The 22,645-nt window shown below is 39.8% G+C and overlaps 3 protein-coding genes across 3 annotated transcripts; 2 read left to right on the forward strand and 1 right to left on the reverse strand.

The window, feature by feature from the left end:
- The first annotated feature begins 22 nt into the window (after positions 1-22).
- On the forward strand, positions 23-7,758 carry wsb2 (WD repeat and SOCS box containing 2). Its single transcript, XM_010864145.3, has 9 exons — positions 23-339; positions 656-815; positions 1,314-1,525; positions 1,612-1,743; positions 2,388-2,491; positions 3,827-4,023; positions 4,098-4,187; positions 6,409-6,525; positions 6,964-7,758. The coding sequence occupies exons 1-9, from the start codon at positions 300-302 to the stop codon at positions 7,175-7,177; spliced, it is 1,266 nt and encodes a 421-aa protein (XP_010862447.1). The 5' UTR covers positions 23-299; the 3' UTR covers positions 7,178-7,758.
- Positions 7,759-7,802: 44 nt separating this feature from the next.
- rfc5 (replication factor C (activator 1) 5) lies at positions 7,803-17,745 on the reverse strand. Its single transcript, NM_001303808.1, is given in 11 exon segments — positions 7,803-8,197; positions 8,335-8,389; positions 9,863-9,940; positions 10,574-10,703; positions 13,386-13,467; positions 14,037-14,196; positions 14,744-14,817; positions 15,026-15,105; positions 16,980-17,116; positions 17,270-17,334; positions 17,584-17,745. Coding segments are annotated over 11 exon segments (1,008 nt in total). The 5' UTR covers positions 17,631-17,745; the 3' UTR covers positions 7,803-8,097.
- A 90-nt stretch (positions 17,746-17,835) lies between these two features.
- On the forward strand, positions 17,836-18,832 carry LOC106023672 (glycine-rich RNA-binding protein 10-like). The gene has a single exon (XM_013132758.4). It carries the CDS (start codon positions 17,916-17,918, stop codon positions 18,387-18,389), a length of 474 nt encoding a protein of 157 aa, XP_012988212.2. The 5' UTR covers positions 17,836-17,915; the 3' UTR covers positions 18,390-18,832.
- The last annotated feature ends 3,813 nt before the right edge of the window (positions 18,833-22,645 follow it).

Raw genomic sequence — 22,645 nt, forward strand, 5'->3', positions numbered from 1 at the left:
AGCACGTGTGGCAAGGTAGCCAATCGTGTTGGGTTTGAGGAATTGCATTTACAGGAAATAACATGTAACATGTTGCTTAGAGTCACGTTTTTTTGTTGTTTTCTGAGAAGATAACTCGTCTAGCACGTCACTTCGTCAAACAAGAAACAAACTGCGCTCTTTTTCTTTAGAAATAGACCAACGGCGTTTTAACATGTAGGCAAATGGACTCGACGGTATCGTCAAGTAATCAGGAAGTAGAGACAGTCAACGGATCAAGAATGTAAACCCACTCCTGTCAAGGTATATCATTTGCAACAATGTGTTCGTCCGAAGACAACACTCCGGACATTCAGTCAGGTACAGTACATGTTATATGTAAATACCATGTGTTTGAAGAATTCCTGCGTTTTTTCTAGTAGATTCTTAACATCTCTATTACGTTTGGAGTCCGAGTCTTCCAGAAAAGACGAGCAATTACATCAACACCTCATTAAATAGCAGGCAAAATAAATCAATTGGACATCAACAGCAAGAGAAATTATTGGGGAGAAGGGAAGCTTTATGTTCGAACCGCTGTATTGCGCACTGATATGTAGAGTATTCGCTCAAATGTGTTGTATTGTGTTATAGTCCAACAACATAAAATGTTACAAAAACGTCTTGCCATTTACAGCGTCCGACGGGCTGATATTGGAGTTGAAATCCGCCCACCCTATATCCCTGGAGGGGCGCGCTGGTTGCGAGACGTGGAGCGTGGACTTCTCTCACGATGGATCATGGTTTGCATGGACCATGGGACACGGGATTGTGTGGGTGGTCGCCTGGCCGCTTCGGTATGATAAGTATATGGACAAAGACTATTCCTGTAAATAATATCCATGCTTTTGACTTTCTAAAAGTATTTGCTTCCAATCTCCCTGTCTTTCCTCCCTTCTCATTAAATGCGAAGTTCAACGATTTTAACATGTGGTCTTATTTTAATTTCGTTTTTCAGTGGGTTTACAATTATTGTTTTGAATCATGGCAGCAACCAAATGGGTTCAGAAGAATGGAAGATCAAGTTGTGTTGATCTTCCATGCAAATCATGTCACGCCATTCCGCTTCTTATCACACTGTTCGCTTAATCAGGATGTATTCACCACCCACATTGCCTACCTGCTTGGAGAGAATATTCACAACAACCATGATTAAGCTTGCATTCACCTGACCGACCACAAGGAGTAGCTAGAGCGGTCAAGACATGGCAGCCCTGTCCAACATCCTACCCATTTGAACTTCCACTTTAAAGTGTTGATTATGTGCTCACTGTCAATCATTTTTGTCCAAATAGGGCCAACAAGGTTGGGATTGCCCCAGAGAGCCATCCAAAGGACCAGTCTCTGAACTGTGGTCAGACAGTGTGGGGGCTGGCATTTGGACCACGTCCATCGAAGAACCAAGCACTCAAAGATAAAGCGGCATCCTGTGACAGAAAATCATCTCGACTGCTTCTGGCAACTGGCTTAGAGAACGGAGTGATCAAGATATGGGATGTTGCAACTGGTGGGATATTTAACTCAATACACTTCTCTTTCATGCAATGATCATAAAACCCAAGTCTCTTACAAGTGCCCTGATGGTATTTTCAGGTCAGCTTCGGTTTGACCTCAGAGGACATGAGGGGATTGCAAGGGAACTGGTTTTCACTCCCAACGGAAAGCTCACTCTTGTGTCTTCCTCTCGAGACAAAACCTTAAGGATATGGGATCTAACCCAGAAAGGTCAGCTACTGTTCAAACCTCACTCCAAATTATATTAAGAGATTGAGACTGAAAGATTCTATCTTCAGTTGGGTTAGAATTGAGAATTAGACAACCTTGTTCAGTTGAATATTCTGTATTTGTATAATACTCAAAAATATAGTGATAACAAAAAATATGACACTTGAAAGAAATGAGGCTTCAGAAGCATATAGGTTAATAGAATCATATTTTTTGCAGATAGAATCTTCTAGTATGGGACTACCAGGTGGCAAGGCGTTCTTTTTTAGATTAAAGTATTTACTCATCTCCCTTTTGGGCAAATATTTAGTATATACAAAATTAATTTAAATATTTTTCAAATCAACTCATCACATGTATTTTGTACAGCCCTTTTTACATCAGCAGTGTTGTCTAAAAGTGCTATACCCAGCCAAGACCCAAAGTAAAAAAAGTGTTTAGGTATAGAATAAAAGAACAAAACAACCTGGAAATGCAGACGGTTAGTAAGCAATGGAGGACCTACCTATATTTTGCTCAGTTCATCCTTCTCTCAGCTCTGTTAATCCTTTAGGAGAACGTGGCCAATGTTTAACAGGTTCATATAGGGAATTTACCTTCAAGTTCTATACAGTGTATGTGATTTCATTCTCTGGCCTTCATAGGTAAAAAGGAGTCGCATGTCCTCACTGGTCACAAGGATTGGATCAGCTGCTGTAGCATCTCACCAGACTGCAGCATGATAGCGTCCGTTGGCAGGTTTGACAGAGTAAGTTGTATTTTCCACTGAACCAATGATTTGTCTGCAAAGACTTTTGTGGGAGATTTCAGATGTGACCGTAGTCAAACACTTTTTAAAGTTGTTCAGTATTATTTACTTATTTTTACTTCCTTTGATTGTTTCACCTCCCTTACAAAGAAAAAAATCTAAATATACAGTGCTTTCAGAAAGTATTCAGACCCTTTCACTTTTTCCAGGTTTTGTTGTGTTATGGACTTCATTTATAATTGATTACATATTTTTTTTTGCAAAGACAACATGTTTTTAGAAATTCACCAACTTAAAAAAAAAAAAGATTCGGGCCCTTTGCCAGGACTCTCAATTGCTATAGCACTGAAAGTTACCAGGAGCAGAGTTGGCTCCATCATTGTGAAATGGAAAAAGACTGGAACCCCCAACAGTCTTTCTAAATCTGTCAACCCGTCCAAACTGAGCAATCGGGAGAATGGCCTTGGTCAGGGAGGTGACCAAGAACCCGATGTCAAGGCACCTGAAGGGCACCTAAAGGACTCTCGTCTGGCTGTCATGTGCCATTTACTGTCACTCTACCACCAAGAACTGATTATTGGAGTGCAGCAGAGGTGGTTGTCAATCTGCAATGTTCTGCCATCTCCACACAAGAACTCTGTCAGAGTGATTATTGGTTTCTTGGTCACCTCAGTGACTAAGACCAATGCAGAAATAATTTTCCCAGGTCGGTTTCTAAACACAATCCTGTCTCGGAGCTCTGTGGACAACTCCATTGACCTCATGGCTTTTTCACTGACATGCACTGTCAACTGTGGGATCTTAAATAAACAGATGTGTGCCTTTACAAATCATGTCCAATCAATTGAATTTACCACAGGTAGACTCTTAAGTTGTAAAAATATTTCAAGTATGTACAGTGGAAACAGGATGCACCTGAGCTCTGTTTCAGGTGTCATAGCAAAGAATCTGAATATTGTAAATGTGATATTTGTATTTTCCAACTTTCTAAAAAACGTTGTTATGGGGTATTGAGGAAAAAGGTCTATGTAATCCTTTTAGAATACAGCTGTAACAAAATCAAACAAAATGTGAACAAAGTGAAGGGGTTTGAATAATTCATCTTACAATATTCACACTATTTAAATGCAGACAGGCTGCAAACCCAACAAAACATGATCTTTTTACATAAGTAAGCCAAATCAAACCATGCGGTAGAGAGCAGATCTATGCAACCACCACGTGGTTGAAAAGATCTATGCACCATGTGCTGAAACGGAAATGTCAGAGCCAATGTCAGAGTTTGGTTAATCTCAGGATGGTGGTGTGAAAAGTACCTTTTCTTTCTGTTATCAGATGGTGTGTCTGTGGAGCCTGCGGTCGTACACCTTTATCAAGAACTTAAAGGGGACAAATCACAAGACGTTCTACCTGTTAGCTTCCTGTGACTTCACTCCTGATGGGGCACTGCTTGCCACCGCTGCTTTCAGCGGCTCCGGTTGGTGGATTGATCTGTGGGACCCATACACTGCACAGAAACTGGCCTCACTGGTGTAAGTGTGTGTGTGTCGTGGTAATTGTTGGATATTTGTCGTTCATTAGTTTAAAGTTGTTGCCTTCTCCATAGGGACTGCTGTGAGATGTATGGACAGAACCAGATCTCATCGCTGCGATTCTCACCCGATGGTTTGTACCTGGCTATTGTTACGGAGGACAGGTGAGAGTAAAGTTAGTCGAGATATTAGAGGTTTACTTTGATGAAGTTTATTAAACTATGACACGATTTTACAACTAGAGTGTTTCTATTAGTGATATTTAATTGATGTTAATTTGGTTAAAATTACAGATTACTAACATGTACAAGGATCTTTAGCATGAGTAAATGATTAGCTAATCACAACCTTTTGATATGTTACACATATGAGGAGTAAAAAAAATTTTAGGAGGGCAAAATGAAAGACAGCATGTTGTTTTGAAGCCATGTTTTGCCTCTCGTGATACTTTCAGAACTACTCTCTGAAAAAATATGCAAACCTTATGGAAAGTCTATTTAAAGGGATTGTTCATCGAAACTACAAAACGACATACTGGTTTTCTAACACATTAAGAAGTCTATGGACACCACGTTTGAGCCATGAGTTTGCTGCTGGCTGATGTGTGGTTGGAAACTGCATGAGCCCATGCATATTGATGGCTTTGGCTTTTCTCGTGTCGGAGTGACTCCTAATAAAAGCTACCTGAGATCACCCGTCAAGTGAGCTTGTCAGACTGACTTTCTAGTTGGACTTGTGTGTGGAAAACACAATTGTTTTGGTATGGTATGAATTCCTAGAATTATGTTGTGATATATGCATCTAAAATTTTTTTTTTTGAAAAGTTCATCCCCCCCCATAATTCAAATCAATAAGTCACCTTCATATATTCTAGAATCATTACACATAAAGTCAAACATTTCAAGCCTTTTTTTGTTTCAAACTTGATAATTAAGGCTTACAGCTCATGGAAATAAAAATTTTAAATCCAATATCAAAATATTAGAACAGAGAAATGTCAATCTGAGAAGAGCTCTAATCAGCTAATTAACTCAAAGCACCTGCAAAGGTTTCCTATGTATATTAATTTAGGCACTCAATCCTTTTGCACTAATTACTTTATCAATGCAGTGTGGCAATCAGCTTGTGGCACTGCTGAGGTGTTATGAAAGCCCAGGTTGCTTTGATAGCGACCTTCAGCTCATCTTTGTTGTTGGGTCTGGTGTATCTCATTTTCCTCTTGACAAGACCCCATAGATTCTCTATGGGGTTCAGGTCATGCGAGTTGGCTGGCCAAACAAGCACAGTAACACCACGGACAGCAAACCAGTTACCAGTTGTTTTGGCACTGTGGGCCGTTTCCAAGTACTGCTGGAAAAATAAATCCGCATCTCCATAAAGCTTGTCAGCAGATGGAAGCATGAAGTGCTCTAAAATCTCCTGGGAGACGGCTGCATTGACTCTGGACTTGATTAAACACAGTGGATCAAGACCAGCAGATGACATGGCGCCTCAAATCATCATTGACTGTGGAAACTTCACACTGGACTTCAAGCAACTTGTATTCTGTGCCTCTCCACTCTTCCTCCAAACTCAAGGATGTAGACTTCCAAATTAAATGCAAAATGTACTGTCATCTGAAGATATGACTTTAGACAACTGAGCAACAGTCCAGTTCTTTTTCTCCTTTGCCCAGGTAAGACGCTTCTGACGTGGGAGTGGCTGGACATTTGTAGCCCATTTCCTGGACACGTCTGTGTGTGGTGGCTCTTGAAGCACTCACTCTAGCCTCAGTTAATTCCTTATGAAGCTCCCCCAAGTTCTTGAATTGGCTTGGCTTGACAATCCTCTCATTCCCTGTTGCTTGTGCACCTTTTCCTACCACACTTTTCCCTTCCAGTCAACTTTCCATGAATATGCTTTGATACAGCACTCTGTGAACAGCCAGCCCTTTCAGCAATGACCTTCTGTAGCTTACCCTCCTCATGGATGGTGTCAATGATTGTCTTCCTCATGATTGTGGTTATGTGTACTGAAGGCTCAGGGAGTTAATTAGCTGATTAGAGCTCTTCTCAGGTCAACATTTCTGTATTATATATATTTTCTAACATTTTTTTGAGATACTGGATTTTGGATTTCCATGAGCGGTAAGTTGTAATCTAGATGGAAACAAAGGCTTTGAAATGTTTCACTTTGTATAATGAATCTAGAATATATGAAGGTGTAACTTCTTAATACGAATTACGGAAAATAACTTTTCCACAATATTTTTTTTTTAGATGCACCTGTATATCTATATACACCTTTATATATTTAAAAAAACTGACCACTGTGTACACTACTTCTTTAAGGACTTTACATATGAAAATAGGGAATGCAGTTACAGAAATGTTTGCTGTTTTACAGAGCCCTCCAGCTTTGGGAGCTGGGAAAGAGGGGCATGGTGATGCAGACCAAAGAGGACCGTGCCTCCAATGGGCTGTGCTGCAACTTCCATCCACATGGTGGCGTCGTTGCCACAGGGTAGATTCACTTTCAATGACGTTTCTGTTTCTTTAGTCCACTGTTGACACTACCAACATTTTGATGTCGGCAATATTGGTTTCAAGATGTAGCCCTTCCAAAATATGCCAGATGTTGGAAAATGTCATATGATCCTAAACACACCATACCTGCAATTTTTCAAGTTGTTTTCAAAACTTGATTGCTGACATACAAAAACATTGTATCAACCGTGGATCAATAGTTTGTTGGTCCATTTTTATTGGAATTACTATTAATAAAGATGAATAGTATAGATGAGGTAAGGAAACAAGGAATATAAGCAGTTATATTTTTTAGCTATACTCCCAACACCTTGTGTTGATGCAGTTAAAAAAAGGAAGTCTTAGTTGGCATATACATGTAGGAAGGTTACAACAAGGCAAACAAATTGGCTGTGCCTGTGTGTTGTGGTTGCAGGACCAGAGATGGCCATGTGAGATTCTGGAAGGTGCCTAGGTCAGTACCCAGCCTGAGCCACCTGTGTCGCTCCGCTTTGCGTCTGTCAGTCTCCACCCAACAGGTGGAGGCCCTCCCTATTCCACGCAGAATCCTGGAGTTCCTCACCTACAGAGACATCCCGGACCTCATGGTAGCACGGCCTGACTGCTTCACAGATACGACCATATCGTGACTTTGGGAATGGGCAGAGAACTTGTTTTTGGACTACTTTTGCAATCCTTTTTGAGTTGTCGAGTATTGATTGACTGATGATCAAACAGTCCAGGCACAGGAGCTTATCTTGCCTGCTTTTAAAGTGCATGATGTGTTGATGGGCCTGCTGGGTTGTTTTAGGGCTCTGAATGGAGTGGACCGTGTGGCTCCGCTGGTAGAGCATGGAGGGGCGGCACTCAGTTCTTGGTCAGAGCATCTGCTATATGCCATTTTAATATGCCACTTTTACTCTTTTCTCTAGAAAATGCTCTACCGTGGCAAATGTTATAAATGGGTTAAGCAGTCATGTCCAATCAGCTAGATTTGTCTGAGGAAATCTCTCAGGATGCCTAAGTGAAAATTCCCCTTATGATTAAATTCAAACATGCAATGGCACTTTTAAAAGCCTTGAATCCTAACATTATAAAAGATAAAATTACAAGTTTCAGAAACCTTTCTGGAAGTTGCTACCAGAAGTCTATTTTTTGTTAGAGGTATATATTGTGTAAACTGTAATTTATGTATGTATTATTTACAAAGATTAAATCAACTGGAAACGTGTACAGGAAACTGGTTTAAACATTATTCCATGACAACATAGTAGAAACTTTTACATTATTTAATTAAACAGACATTCAATCTAATGTACATACAGGAATTTTCTTAAACAAGCACAAGCATCAGTCTCAGGAGTTCTCTCCCCTCATAGAGTCCCAGTCATGGTGACCAGTCAATGCAGGCCTTTTTGTTCCCCCCCAGCACTAACACACAATTCAGGTTACTTTGGCCTTGACCAGATATGCTAGTGATCGACTGGAACCAACACACCATAGGCCCCTAGGACCTTGGGAACGAGACCTCTGTGCACTCAGTGTTTGTGACCGTTTTGGTACAGACGGTCTAGGTAGCCTCATTGACCACGATGTCTCTGACCGCCTGAAAAGCTGCCACCATCGAACTCAACTGGATCTTCTCGCTGGTTCCTGAGGCCAGCCGGTACCTGAAAGAAAAAGATTCACATTCAATTCCCATTTGAGGCATTTAACAGATGCGTTCATCCAGAGCAACTTAAAACAGTAAGCTATTCATCACTTTTGGGAAAGCTCTATGTCACCAGCAAACTAAAGAGACACTTACTCAATCTCTGCCAACTTGATAAGCAGGCCCATCCGAATGGCAGGAGGGAAATCCACTGTAACAAATCAAATTACATTGTTAATAATGGCATATAACACCACAGAGAGCAATCAAATACATCAAAACATTGATCACTGCTCCGTCTGACCAGGAAGGGCAACACTTCTGATCAACGTCTCAAGTAATCTACTCAAACTAATCAACACAGGACTGAGGCGTGAACCCATCTGCTCAAATCACAATGGGGGACCCTCTCTCTAGGGGGGGAGGAAGGAGACGCCTCTCCGTGGGGGAGAAGAAGAGGGAAAAAAATCACCAGTTGTCTATTCAGTGGCTTCACACCCAGCTAAGAACCATGCCGCCAAATGGCCGCAGTTTGAATATCAAAGGAATTAGCATTGAGGTGGGGGCTTGCTCAAACGGTTCCCCAACAATGGGATGCCCTCTTTGCTTTCCGACAAAGAAGTGTTACATATGGCAGAACCAGAAAACAACAGTGAAAAGACACTGACATAAAGGATTGTTTTACATTATCAACATAACAAAGAAATGATGCTTCATTTCAATTTGCAATGTATGAAGAAGTTCAGGTATTTTCTAGCTCTCATTTATTTGACCATGTCAATATCAACGGAAGCACAAGGAAAAGACAGAAAATGTCCTCTCCTGTAGTGTACTGCTCTGGCATTGAATTCAGGGAAAAACATTGTTTATTCAGGGTCAAGGTCTGTGTTGCATTTGGCTACACAATTTATAATGGCGTAATGAGTTTCAACCTCTATTTGAGAACAGAGTTTTTCCAAAGTCTTAGATTATGGCCAATTCCATTACAAACAATCCAGTCATTTACATCCACCGTTACAATTGTTTGTAGGTACATACTGTATCAAATCCCTCAAATCCTGCATTATGAAAGTAAAAGCTATCAGCTAATGAAAGCTGTCTATGGTAAGACCAGAACAATCTGACCAAACTGCTTAAGAACCGACACGTAACCTCAAAAATAAGAAAATACTTCACAGTTATGAACGTAGAAACATTCTAAAACAAAGTCAACCATTTTGTTCATTTTAGGGTGCCACTCTACCCCAATGGCATTCCTTCTACTGTTCACAGCCATGATAATCACCATGGGGTCTTCTGGGAACCCGCAGCAAGAAAACATCAAGCCTCTATGCAGACGCTGTCAAATTCAGATTTAGTAAGTGTCCTCTCATACCTGGCAGCATGAAGCTGTTTATGTACCATGTAACAATACAATCAGACAATTTCCCCACCTTGTCAGTTGAGGGGATTTGAACCAGAAACGATGCAGCTACTGAGCACAATGTCCTTGAACATCTTGAATGATTCACTCAATGGAAGAATGACTCATACAGCATGGGAACTAATTACATGAGCCACTGAATTGTAAAGGTGCTCTGTGTCCAGACATAAGAATGTAATGTCGTCATCATTTCACTGCTCAGAGCACCACTGTTATTTTGTTATTTGTACAATAAAAAGCCTGACTTTGACCAGGGCTTACCTCTGTGTATGACTAGATGGATCTCCGTCAGGATGTCATGCAGGGCCAGGCCTTTCAACGTCTTCAGCTGAAGAGTCTCTGAGGTACAGAAGCTAAGGAACATCTCTCGATAGAGTTTATTTTTCTGGACATACCTGTTAAATTAAAGGTTTATTAAGAAATTGATTTCTCCTCTAAAATGTTATCCATTCAAAATAGAAGCGGACGTTTCACGGCTTAGAAAACATTTTCATTTTCTGAGTTGTCCTGGTCCAGTGCAGAGGTGTGACTTTGTATTTATCTGGAGTTTGTGCTTTTTTTGACATGGTCATGGACTGGAATAGAGATTTCATTGAAAGTGACTTTCTATACTGACATTATGGCATCCCAGTATGATACCAGAACACAGCAAGGCTTTCACAGCCAGTTCCTAGAAGAGGTGGGAGCTACTGGGAAAACGGTGGATGTGTGGGTGGTAGAGAATAGCCATCCCTAAGCTTCGCTCAAACCTCCAGGATTAATCCTACATTTTCAGAATATTTCCTAACAGAGACATCATGTTAAATTAACTTATTAAACATTGGAGACTTTACAAATACTGCATTGTTGTAGGTGGTAATATCATGTATCTGATGGTATTTGTAAGAGCTGCTTTGGGTAAGGGCAAAGTTGTTTTTTTAATAGACTAAACATTCTGGCACAACATATGATGTGGGAGTGAACAGAGGATACGTTTGTAAGCGGTGCTGAAGTCCTTGTTTAGGGCCCATTCCAGGATGTTGGCTATGTCTGAGCGAAGTGGGTGACCGGTGCAGGTGTAAACATTGTCCTCAGTCACCTTCCCATAGGCCATGCTGGTGCTCTGACAAATACAGAGGAAACAAAACGTCAAAAGACCTCAAAGTTAAGAATGTGGAACTAGCATTCCTTAGTTGTGAGGTACAATTTGGGACACAATCAGTCATTACAGACGTAAGTCTGTCAATTTGGTTGTTTTTAAGCGTTACATTAAAGACTGGGCTCCAGATGAACATTTTCCACTGGTGCTACGGAGTCTTTCAGTTGGTGGTACAAGATTTCCGTTTAGCCATTATGTTCGTACCTTTTTAGTAAATTCCTTCTGTGTGGGCATACTAGATTTCAATGTGGCCAATAATGACAAGTAACAGAAAGTTCAACATTATTTAAATCTTTCAATTAAAATAACAAATATTTTGAATGATGTAATTAATTCAAGTCAATAACCCAGCAAACTGAAAACTCAAGTCATGATGCTATACACATGACTCTACTTCAGCATGACTGTCTATTTCTAACATGTTTTAGACTTGGACATTGTTTACATTATAACTAACAGACATAGAATCAATAATTTTTTATAAACTATTTAAAACCTGATCTAGTGGCAGTTTCAACACGATTAGATGCTGTTGTCACGGTTACACAGTCAGTGGGAGTGGCTCCCACGCAGCCACAGACGGAACTCACAAAGTAAAGAATTTGATATCAGGACAAATAGTTCACATGGCTGTTTGACTAAATCAATAAAATTGAAGGAAAGTTTTGTTTTTGAAGGTTGCACTAAAGTGATAAATTAAAAACGTAAATGTAATAACACAAAAGGTCATGAAATTTGTTTCGCAGTCCAAAGCTCATGTAAGTGGGTTTAAAGCAGGGTTTGTCAAAAATGTGATTCAATACTATGAAGCCTCGAAACATGGTAAAAACACTTTTGAACACTAGACAGTTGATGTCCACTGCATCAATCATTCTGTGAATATCAGAGTGGTTACATTGCATTACCCCAGCCTTACAGCGAAAGCCAGGAAAACCCTCTTTTTTATATTGAAGGATTCCAGCTAAAAATACTGCATTCAGAATCTGTATTGTTTGGTATAAACTAGCGCTGGGCTTCTAAATTGTTCTAATATGATGTCAATGTTCTTAAGTATCATAATAAGCGAGGCCGTGATACTGGTTTAGCCTCCCTACTGACACTGTTCTTTAAAAAGCATGTTGTTCCTGCATTCAGAAAACTCTCACAGAGACAGTCTCACAGCAGGGCAGGCTCATGACTTAACATACCTAAAGGCACAGGCATAGGTGCTTGGTTTGCAATCAGACATGACAGCATGTCTTGATTAGCGATTGTCACGTTCACACTGACTATTTCTCAGCAGGGAACGCTGTGTAGACAATCAGTTTTGCACACGCACGTGGAACACCCTCTTCTCGCTCCCGTTAACATTTCACTCATTAAAATGCAAATCAATGTAAAACATTTTACATGTTTTTCTGGATTTTTTTTGTTGTTATTCTGTCTCTAACTGTTCAAATAAACCTACCATTGAAATTATTTACTGACCATTTCTTTGTCAGTGGGCAAACGTACAAAAACCAGCACGGGATTTCCTTCACTGTATGATTTTTTCTCACGTGTTCTGATCATACAAATGTTCTGATCATACAAATGTTCTGATCATACAAATATTATTATTTGGAAAAGTTCCAGATTGAGCAAATGTGAGAACACACAGTGTTTAAAAGCAATCTGTTTTAAGGTTGATCTAGAAAGTCACTGCCCCCTTTAAAAATGGCCACCTTTTGTTGCCTTACAGCCTGATATGCTAACACATCATATCTTACTTTTTCTTGTTTTGTTTACACACAGTAACCCACAATATTTGAGTGAAACTAAAAAAAAATGTAAACGTGAATTAAAACAGTAAAATACCCTATTTGGATATTTGTAATCTACACAAACAGGCCTAGCATAATGTACAACCAGAAAGGAAATCTTTCGCAGAACACTTGGCCAATCCAGATACTCAAACAGAATCCCACAACATTAAAAATTAGTATGTGTAATCAATATTAATTTGAAAAACGTTTATCCTAGAACACCAGTTATGGAAGAGGTAATGAGAATGGGCTGCTCTGTATAGTCAATGCCAAAGCTTACCACATTGTTTAGCCATGAACATTTATGCTAATGTTAAAAAAAAAATGATTTTGAGAGTAAAAACTTAAACTAGAAAAAATTATTATAATAATTTGGGGGGAGAACATAGGGCCATACTAGTGGTATGTGTGTTTTGGCGCCATAAAAGAAAACTCCTGAATAAATAATCCTACATTTCATGAGAAATTAGGTGTTTTTTGTGTACAGTAAACTTTCTACAATGCAATAACAGTCAGTTCTGTAATATACAAATATATTATATGACCAAGCAGACAATGAGTTTCATTGTTAGTTTGTTAAAGAAGCAGTATTCTCCTTCTATCAGCAGAAAACGTAACTAGTAGAGAGACTGTTTATAGTACATTATCCTGCACAGGAGCACAGTGCTTTATATCTTTGGTCTAGAGTGTGTCCCCTCAGTCTTACAGAATTGTGAAGACCACCAATGCAGCGTAGGTTTGCCCTCAACCTACAGCTCATTCAGAAAACTCTTTCCCAACTGTCTTTCCCAAAAAACATTTAAAAACCACAACATATGTCAGACCATTTGGCTACATACTGGTAGTGTGCTCTTTTCTGTACCTGCAGTATATTGAGGGATCTTCTCATGTCCCCTGATGACAGGGTCACAATAGCTTTCATTCCATCTGGAGTTACATCAATACTGCAGGGACAAGAACACAGATGCATAAGCCTGACTGAAAAGTCAAGAATTATTATTATTAGAACTTTATTTCGAGGTCTCTTTTATAGCTGGGCCCCGCGTATACATGTATGAATGAACAGACATGAGAAAAAAAACACAGAACAGACAAAATAAACGGAAGAAAAAACACAGAACAGAGAAAACAAGATGCTCACAGATAGCACAAGACAAAGTAGATTGTTTTAAACCCCGGTGTTATTCCTTCAGTTCGCTCACGTTTTTATTGGATATTGGGCCTGGAGAGGTATGCGGTCTCACAAATACATAACACCTCTGGAAATACAAATAATGCAATACTCTCAAGGTTTACATGCAAGCCAAATACAATCAGAGCATGCCTGACCTACCACTCTGGAGGATTACTAACATCAGATACCCGGTTTTGAAATAGTTACACAATTCCTCCCTCAAAAATTTGCAAGTCCTAATAACAAAATGTACACTGTTCAATGAACTGCACACAGTCGTCTCTGGCCCACATTCCCCAGAAGAGCAGCCTGTCATTACCCAGGCCTTCTTAGCCTCACCTCTCCTGCTGTATAACATGCTCCAGCCTGGGGATCATCTGGTCCTGGGACAGGGGTCCGAAGCGGAACCTGGTGCATCTGGACTGCAGGGCCGGGATGATCTTAGACAGGTAGTTACAGATCAGACAGAACCGGGTGTTCTCAGTGTACTTCTCAATGACTGTTTGAGTAGGAGAGAGAAAGAGGTGTAGGAGAGAGAGAGAGAGAGAGAGAAAGAGGTGTAAGAGAGAGAGAGAGAGAGAGAGAGAGAAAGAGGTGTAGGAGAGAGAGAGAGAAAGAGGTGTAGGAGAGAGAGAGAGAAAGAGGTGTAGGAGAGAGAGAGAGAGAGAGAGAGAGAGAGAGAGAGAGAGAGAAAAAGGGATGGATGTCAAGAAAGTCACGACGTGTCTAGAATACGACTTTCCTGCAAAACATTGGTTTAGTAACGAGAAACAGCAGGACATTCACATTCAAAATAATTGGCAGTATTAATAATTGGCTGTCGCTTGGGGGGGAAAAAAAGCATTCAGCATGTTGCTTGCTGTCTTACATGTTACTGTAAGCAGATATTTGAATCTGTGGGAACGACTGTAGACTAACAGGAAAATTGCTACACTACATTACCCCGAAATCTGTCCATGAATGTACTTTAAAGGCGATTCTAAAATTATTGGTTAGCGGACAGACAGTTGACACCCAACAAATGAGATCGTAAAAAAATATGGTACCTCGTCGCAATGCATTCTGTGCATCGCGGGTCATGGCATCAGCCTCGTCCAGTATCACCAACTTGAAACCCTTCCTGGAAGACGAAAATAAAAATCCTAAATCTTCCTAAGTAAGGGTCATCTGTGCTGTTTACAGGGACTTGTAATAAAAGGTTGAGGTTTTCTTCTTCTGGAATGACAGGTAGCTAAAAGCTACTGGAAGTCTACTACTTTAAAAGCCAACAGTGTTGGTAACCACAAGGAAACATAACATGTTGGAGTGTCAACGTATTATTGTCTTACTTGAATATGGTCCTGGTGCTGGCGAAACTCAGGATTGGCCCTCGAACCACATCTATACCTCTGTCATCTGATGCATTTAGCTATAAAATAGGTATTGCATGAACATGTAAGAACAATAACTTGTCCCTGAAGTACTTATTGTGAAGAGTTTTGATTAATGAATAATTAAGCAATTGAAAATAGTCTGTTGACCAATAGAAAGGGTTCTGTGTTCTGCCACTGGATTTTTTTTTTTTGCAATTTATCTCTGAGAAAATGTACCATATCTTTGCCACTTTAATGCCAGAGCAACAACATCCTGATATTTAAATTTTCCTGCAAGCCTATAACTTACCCAAGTTTCTGGACAGTTTTGATATAAAACAGTGTTTTAGTTATCCCCATGGCCTGAAAGGTGTACAAACTCACTATGTTTACCTGGTAACAAACATGGTGCTCTAGAATAGTTTCAGTATCATTGTGTCATGTTTTCAGTTTCTTCCCTACAAAAAATATTTTTCTGATTCTGTTTACACATGGAGACTTCATAAAACAACTCTCATTCCTCTCCAATACACACCGAACAAGACAACATCTGTACAACTCAGTTGCTGCAGAGAGTGTAATATTTTACCTCAGGAAGGAAATGTGCGACAATTTCAATTTTCACCTGTTTACATTATTTTAGATAAACACTTTGTAGCATTAAAAGCCTCTCCTGTTTGCGGTGTGAACTGAAAATGTTATCTAGTTGTCATGAAAATGATATTTAAATTGATTATTTGTACCAAAATCTCTGGGTACCTGAAGAGGGCTGTGAATCGTTCACCTATGAGGCTAGCCCATCTGGAAACATTCAACACCTCTTGGAAAGAGGTCTTTGTCATTACAATGTGCCATTGAAATATACTTCTTCAGTGGTCTGGGGGAGGTGGTTCAATGCTCTTGCCACCAAAGCACAGGTACTGCAGCAGGAAGGACTGCAGAGTGAAGGAAAAGCAGCCAACAAGTGCTCAGCATGTGTGAAATCCTGCAAGATTGTTGGAAAAGCATTCCAGGTAACTACCCCATGAAGCTGGTTGAGAGAATGCCAAGGGTATTCCATGCTTTCATCAAGACAAAGATTGGCTACTGTATTTTGATCTGTATTTTTGGTTGCTACATGATTCCATATGTTTAGTTACCTAGTTTTGTAGCCTTCACTATTGTTCTACAATGTGGAAAATAGTAAAAAATAAAAAAATACACTAGAATTCGTATGTGTCTAAACCTTTGACTGTTACTGTATACATCGTCAGCAGTCTTTCAAGATAAAGAGAGATGATCATTAACTCTGACTACAACAAGCATCATGAAGACGATTTCAATTAAATAACATCAACAAAACAGGTAGGTCGAATTTTCAATTCAAACTAATAATGAGGAAATCTTTCTGCACGTGGGCAAAGCCAACTTTTTCCCAGACCTCATTCATCTAAAGAAAAATATTGTAGTGTAATAATAACAATATGTTTACTGTACACTGCAGCGAGAAAGTTAACATTCTGATGTAATAAGCATTTTCTTATTAGTGTCTAAGTGACAGGTTGCTAAGGGCCACAGTATGGGGATAAAAACGGTTCATTTGGGGGATTTGTTTGGTTGTGACTGACCAGTACTGTCCACCTGTTTTTCAATCAGTGGGTGACAAGGGTGGGACGGGTCAACAATGACTGCAGCAGCAGTTTGTGACTGAATTAATATTTTGGGAAAAGCACACAAGACCAGGAATGAATGGTAACCTATGTAAAAATCATAATTCAACCTGAAGGACTTCAGAGGGTGAAAATTCCGTTGGTGAGAAATCAGTTGGTGAGAAAAGGATAACTGACAGAAAGTTAATAGTCTGCCTGTATAATGTGAAAACCAGACTACCCTGAAATGCAGTGTTAGGTTTCTTGATATTTCTACATCTCAGTGATGAGTTGGGGCATACCTCCAGGACCATAGCGTTGAACTCCTTGTCTTTGTAGAGCTGCTTGGCACAGGCAAGAATAGTAGATGTCTTCCCTGTGCCTGGGGGTCCATAGAAGAGGAGGTGTGGCAGCCTATCCTCACTGATAAACTTCTGGACTGAAGAAAGTCAGGATTGGTTACTAAATGCTGTTAAATAAAACTCAAGCAATACATTAAAACATTTTGAATACATTCACATGACCATACATTGTTGTGTACTGCACTTATATTTTTGCTTCTTCAAGGAAGGACTAACAACAGTAAACTTACTAGTGCTTAATATGTCCTTGTGAGAAATCAAGTCATCTAGGGTCTGTGGCCTGTATTTCTCCACCCTAAAAATCGACAGTACAGACTTGAAGGTAGGCCCAACATTAAACATTCACGCAGTAAATGTTTGATAAAATAACTACATACAATAAACTAAAATACACATCAACAGACTTCCACAACACATGTACATGTATATGTTGTTTATATGCAAGCTAACATAAAAAGCCTACTGACGACGTAGATAGCTAAGCCAGGTTAGCTTACTAGTTGAAAAGCTAGCATTTGAAATCTATCTACTGTCCTCAACTTACCACGGCAAATTTCTTGACTGCAATGGTATCTTGCTAGTCGACGCCATTTTAATCAGTTGAATATTTGCCTAACTGCCAGGTATTTTAATTACAAAAATACGACTTAATATGTAATATGGAATATGGAAGATGTATTTGGCGCGCTGCACTTCAACAAGATGCGATGGTAAACAGTTTACGGCAGGTCTACAACCAATCACAACTGTTTTTTCCCTGTGGGCGGAGTCTAAGTCATCTTTATAATATTTCGCGGCAACACACCCATTCTCTTGCTACGACGTTCCACTTCAAGCAGCAGCTCTTTATCCTAGCGCCGTAGAAAACAAAGAAATATGTCCGACGAAGGGAAACTGTTCGTCGGTGGCCTGAGCTTCGACACCACAGAGCAGTCTCTTGCAGAAGCTTTTTCCAAGTTTGGAAGCATTGCTAAATGTGATGTTATCATGGACAGAGAAACGGGAAGGCCTCGTGGATTCGGCTTCGTGAAGTTCGACAATACCGAAGATGCGAAGGACGCCATGGAGGCCATGAACGGCCAGTCTCTCGATGGAAGAACCATCCGCGTAAATGAGGCAGGCCAGGGTGGCGGTCGTGGCGGCGGTGGTGGAGGCGGTGGATACAGAGGCTCCAGAGGAGGCGGAGGATACGGTGGCGGCGGAGGATACAGTGGCGGCGGAGGCTATGGTGGTGGTGGTGGAGGATATGGCGGTGGCGGCCGTAGTTATGGCGGTGGCGAAGACCGAGGATACGGAGGTGGTGGCGGATACAGGAGCGGCGGTGGTGGTGGATACTCTGGTGGATATTAAGGCTGGTCGAGGCCAAATGGCCGCAGTTTGAATCAATGGGAGGCCCTACGTTTGCACGACAAAAGAGACGTTGCGCAGTGTAGGCCCTGTGTGCCAACGCCGGACTAGAGTACAACAGTGAATTGACACTTAAAACATGACTCAGAGTGCCAAAACGTATTTCTGTTATCAGTTCGAGGATGTCTTTTCACTTTGTATAATATCAATTTTCTAGCAATGGTGCTTATCTACGGAAACGCAAGGAGAAGGCATGAAATGCCTAATCCTTTTGCCAAGTGTACATGTATGCTGCTCTAGCATTGCGTTCAGGTAGCTGAAGGCTATGCTAAAAACACTATCCCATTCCCGGTTTCGGTTCAGGAAACCCCATTCTTTATTCTGTATCATTTGACCAGTTGCATTGTTGGATTTTTGTTTTATCTTAATAAAATGTTGCGTGCTTACTAGCGTGTCTGGAATCAATTACTGTTCGAAATGTGGATTCTGATCTTAGCGTTGTTTACATTTCATTTTGGATTCGAATCGAATCCAAACAGCTAGAACTACAAATACGCAAACCGTTTATAGATCGTTCAATATAGGCACCCTGAAAGGCCCTGACGGTGTATCACAAAACGATTATGGGTGGTCTATCAATACATTAAAGAAAGGCCTGTCATGTCGCAAGGACATCGGGGTGATATACTAGCGGTGCTGACATGCAGGGTGTGACGCTAATGTATGCGTCAAGACGTTTTTTATGTGGAAAATTACAGCAACATGGAAAGGCTTTCCCGGTCATTTTCTAGGCGTAAGTGCTGCGGGGTCTTTCTCAAAACATCCATGACGTAAGTTGATGTAATAGTGTGCCTTCTCAGATAATAGCTTTACCAGTTGTGTTGTTGGGAGAGGTAATCGAGGGCTACGGAAATGCCGAGTTTGTGAAACACCAATTTTCCACAAGATAATATTGACTTCTATTGTTAAAATCTGAAACCAAGTGTAGAGAGCGACACCTACTAATCTTATAAATGGAGTACATGGTCTATTAAGTAGAGATGGCGCTTTGTGGCTTTTCTTATTTCAAGGTTTAATTGAAACAACTTTGCTCACTTGAATAAATGCACCCTAGACAAACATTGAAAAGTTTATGGCTATATTAGCCAATCAGGATTCAAACCAACTATATATGTATATTAATGTAGTGCCTTAGGAAAGTAAGACCCTTTCTCCACATTTTGTCCTCGACTTATAATTGATTAAATGTATATTTTTTCGAATAATAAACACAACACAATATCACAAAGGGCCTTTTAAAAAGTACTGAATAAAGTATTCTGGGGTACTTATGCACATTTAAGTTTTTTATTTTCTACAAATCGGCCCATTTTTCTAAAACCACGTTTTTGTTTTTCATTATGGGATTTGGTGTGGAGATTGATGACTACAAAAATAAATACAATCATTTGGCAGTGAAGTTACCATAGTAACCTGAGGTTGGGGATTTTTTTCTCGATTTATCACTTCATTTTTCTCAACCCCTGAAAATCAAAATGCATTAACAGCATGTGACAATCTAGCAAAAACATATTTTACACCCACATGGCACACCCATATTAACTGCACATGGGTCCTTGATCTCCTAGGTCAGTGATTCTGAAACCTCTCGTGTACTATTAATTATATAGTAAGCCAGTATGCCAGTATTGGGGCATACCACCTTGTCATAAAATTGCATCTTGAAATTAAACCACTTTCTTGCACATTAAAATCAAAATGTATTGAATATATAGCAAGACAACATTAAGCATGGTCCTTCATTGACCAACCTTTTCTTTGTATTAGTATTTTTTATGGCAGATTAACATCTATGACAAGAAGCATCCATTTATGGCTTTTGCCAACTGGCTGCTTGAAAAAACTTACAAGCCAGTAGTACTAATATCTGAGTACCATGGAATGGTCATGAGAATTGAGCCCACGCTGGCGAGATTGTAGATTAACTTTACACTGCCAAATCTAATCTTACTTGAGCAAAGGTAGCTGGCTATACCTAGCAAGATACTGATGACATCAGCAAGTAATGGATTGCACCTTAAAATTGCTAATAATATTAACCTAGCTAGCGTGCTACATTTCATGGCATAACAATGTTCATTTTGTCATTCATTCAATAATTGTCAAATTTTTTAAGTGAAAAAAATTGTTGCAAAACCCTCCTCTTCCATTATGCAAGGGGTTGTTACCCCAAAAAGCATGCATGGTTGCATACTAAAAAAAACATCCAGGCACATTTGGCATGCTATTTCCAACACACTATGGTTCAGGACATTTTAATTTGACATACTATATCGTATGTTTGTGAATTGAGTCAGAAGCCTAGCTCATCTGAATCAAGCAGCCAAGGACTTGATAATCAGCTGGCTGGGGGTCCCCAGAGGAGGTTTGAGAACCACTACATGTTGCCAGATTTGCATCAGCAATAAAAATAAATAAAACAAGATTAATAATGTAAACAAGTCAAGATCTAAATGATCTGCTACCCCGACGGGTCACTGCAGTGTTGGGCCAGTTTGTATTGAAGACCATGTCAAAGGCTATTTCTACCAATACTGTATCAAGAGGTTCTTAATATATATCTCTAACCAACGTCCGACACAAAGATTGCTATAGCTGGTGGGAGGAAGCAGTTGCTAATTCATGAATTATTGTTGGCTAGCTGGTTAATCAGCAGAAAATCTTAGACTTGTTCCACCACTGACCACTTTTACATCTAGGCTAAAAACCTTTATTTGAATGCTTTGTCTTTTGTTCTAAATGTATTACTAGTTTGTTAAATTTTTTATGTAAAGCACTTTTAATTGCCCCATGTAAGACATGTGCTATATGAATCAACTTGCCTTGCCTCTGCAGGATTATTTTTAAGATTTTAGTGTGTCCTGAACTGTTTAACAGTTTCCCTTAAACCATTTCCACTTCACATCAGAAAACACTATTTGACAGTTCAAATAAGCTTGTTTTGTGTGTGGGGTGAATTTGGATCCCAGTCTGAAAACAATTAGCAGAAACTGCTGTCATTTTCGATGATCCAATGTCATTAAAGTTCTGATGAAATCAAACTTCAGTTAATTAAAATGCCTGAGTACACACTAAACTAAACAAGCAATCTAGCTAACTACCCAGCCCTGTTGGCCAAAGTAAAAGATGATATTTTGACACAGCAAGGCACTGTATCTGTGTGTTTACTGCGTATTGCCAAGCTTCACCAACACAGTATGTTCCTGTTGCATATAAATACAGTTGGTATTTAAATACAACATACGTTTGAACATACATTCCCCCTAGTAGGAATGTCGGCCTGATAACTTTTGATTGTGTAAAACATCTCAAAGCTACATGACTGGTTATCTGTATAAGCATTTTGTTAAAAACTGCTGAGATGAGAGCTTTACAAGACAAGATATTGAAGTCGGTGTCAATTGATATCATAACGAGTGAGGCTGTGATACTGGTTTAGCCTCCCTACTGACACTGTTCTTTTAAAAAGCATGTTGTTCCTGCATTCAGAAAACTCTCACAGAGACAGTCTCACAGCAGGGCAGGCTCTTGACTTAACATAATTGTCAATAGATGGGCCATCAACTAGGGATGGGTACCTATTGTATTCAAACAGAGTTAAGTGTATAATAATAATAGAGTTGTCTACCGTCTTGTTCCAATCTTTCAGGTTCTTACAGAACAGGCTACTCTGGTTCATTTCTGTGGAGTGATGCACGTTTAAAAAGTCCATTCAATGTAGGATCAGCATCGTAGCATTTCACATTTTATCCTAACCTACCTTAACATGTCTTATAGTCAAATGGGAATAATAACACTTCATGATTTAACTGTGAAACATACAATTCATACTCTATGGATAATGTAAATTAGTGTTGTTTAGAATGATGTCAGCTCATTTGAGAGCAGATAATGTAATGCAGATAACAATGCTGAGTGTATAGTATACTAGCCTACACATTGTTGGATTCCAATTACATGTATTATACCTTTAACACAATGCAGATGAGAACTATACGATCACTAAGTAAAGCTAAACCTTAAAGGGAAATCAGGATGTGTGGTATGGACAGGGCATGATAAACCGTTGGAATTGATAGGAAGATGTGTTGCACTTTTGGTGAAGGTCAGTGGCTTATCTAAACAAACAATGTTGTGTCTCTGTGCATATGGCATGTATTCACATTTCTGTGGGCAGTTCAGAGTGAGTGAGAACCATT

Source organism: Esox lucius, chromosome 13, assembly GCF_011004845.1.
Source record: "Esox lucius isolate fEsoLuc1 chromosome 13, fEsoLuc1.pri, whole genome shotgun sequence".
Lineage (NCBI taxonomy): Eukaryota > Metazoa > Chordata > Actinopteri > Esociformes > Esocidae > Esox > Esox lucius.

Coding starts and splice junctions, on each gene's coding strand:
- wsb2 (XM_010864145.3), top strand. CDS start 300: ATGTGTTCGTCCGAAGACAACACTCCGGACATTCAGTCAG. Junction 2,492..3,826: donor CCGTTGGCAGGTTTGACAGA/GTAAGTTGTATT, acceptor TTCTGTTATCAG/ATGGTGTGTCTGTGGAGCCT. Junction 4,188..6,408: donor GCTATTGTTACGGAGGACAG/GTGAGAGTAAAG, acceptor GCTGTTTTACAG/AGCCCTCCAGCTTTGGGAGC.
- LOC106023672 (XM_013132758.4), top strand. CDS start 17,916: ATGTCCGACGAAGGGAAACTGTTCGTCGGTGGCCTGAGCTTCGACACC.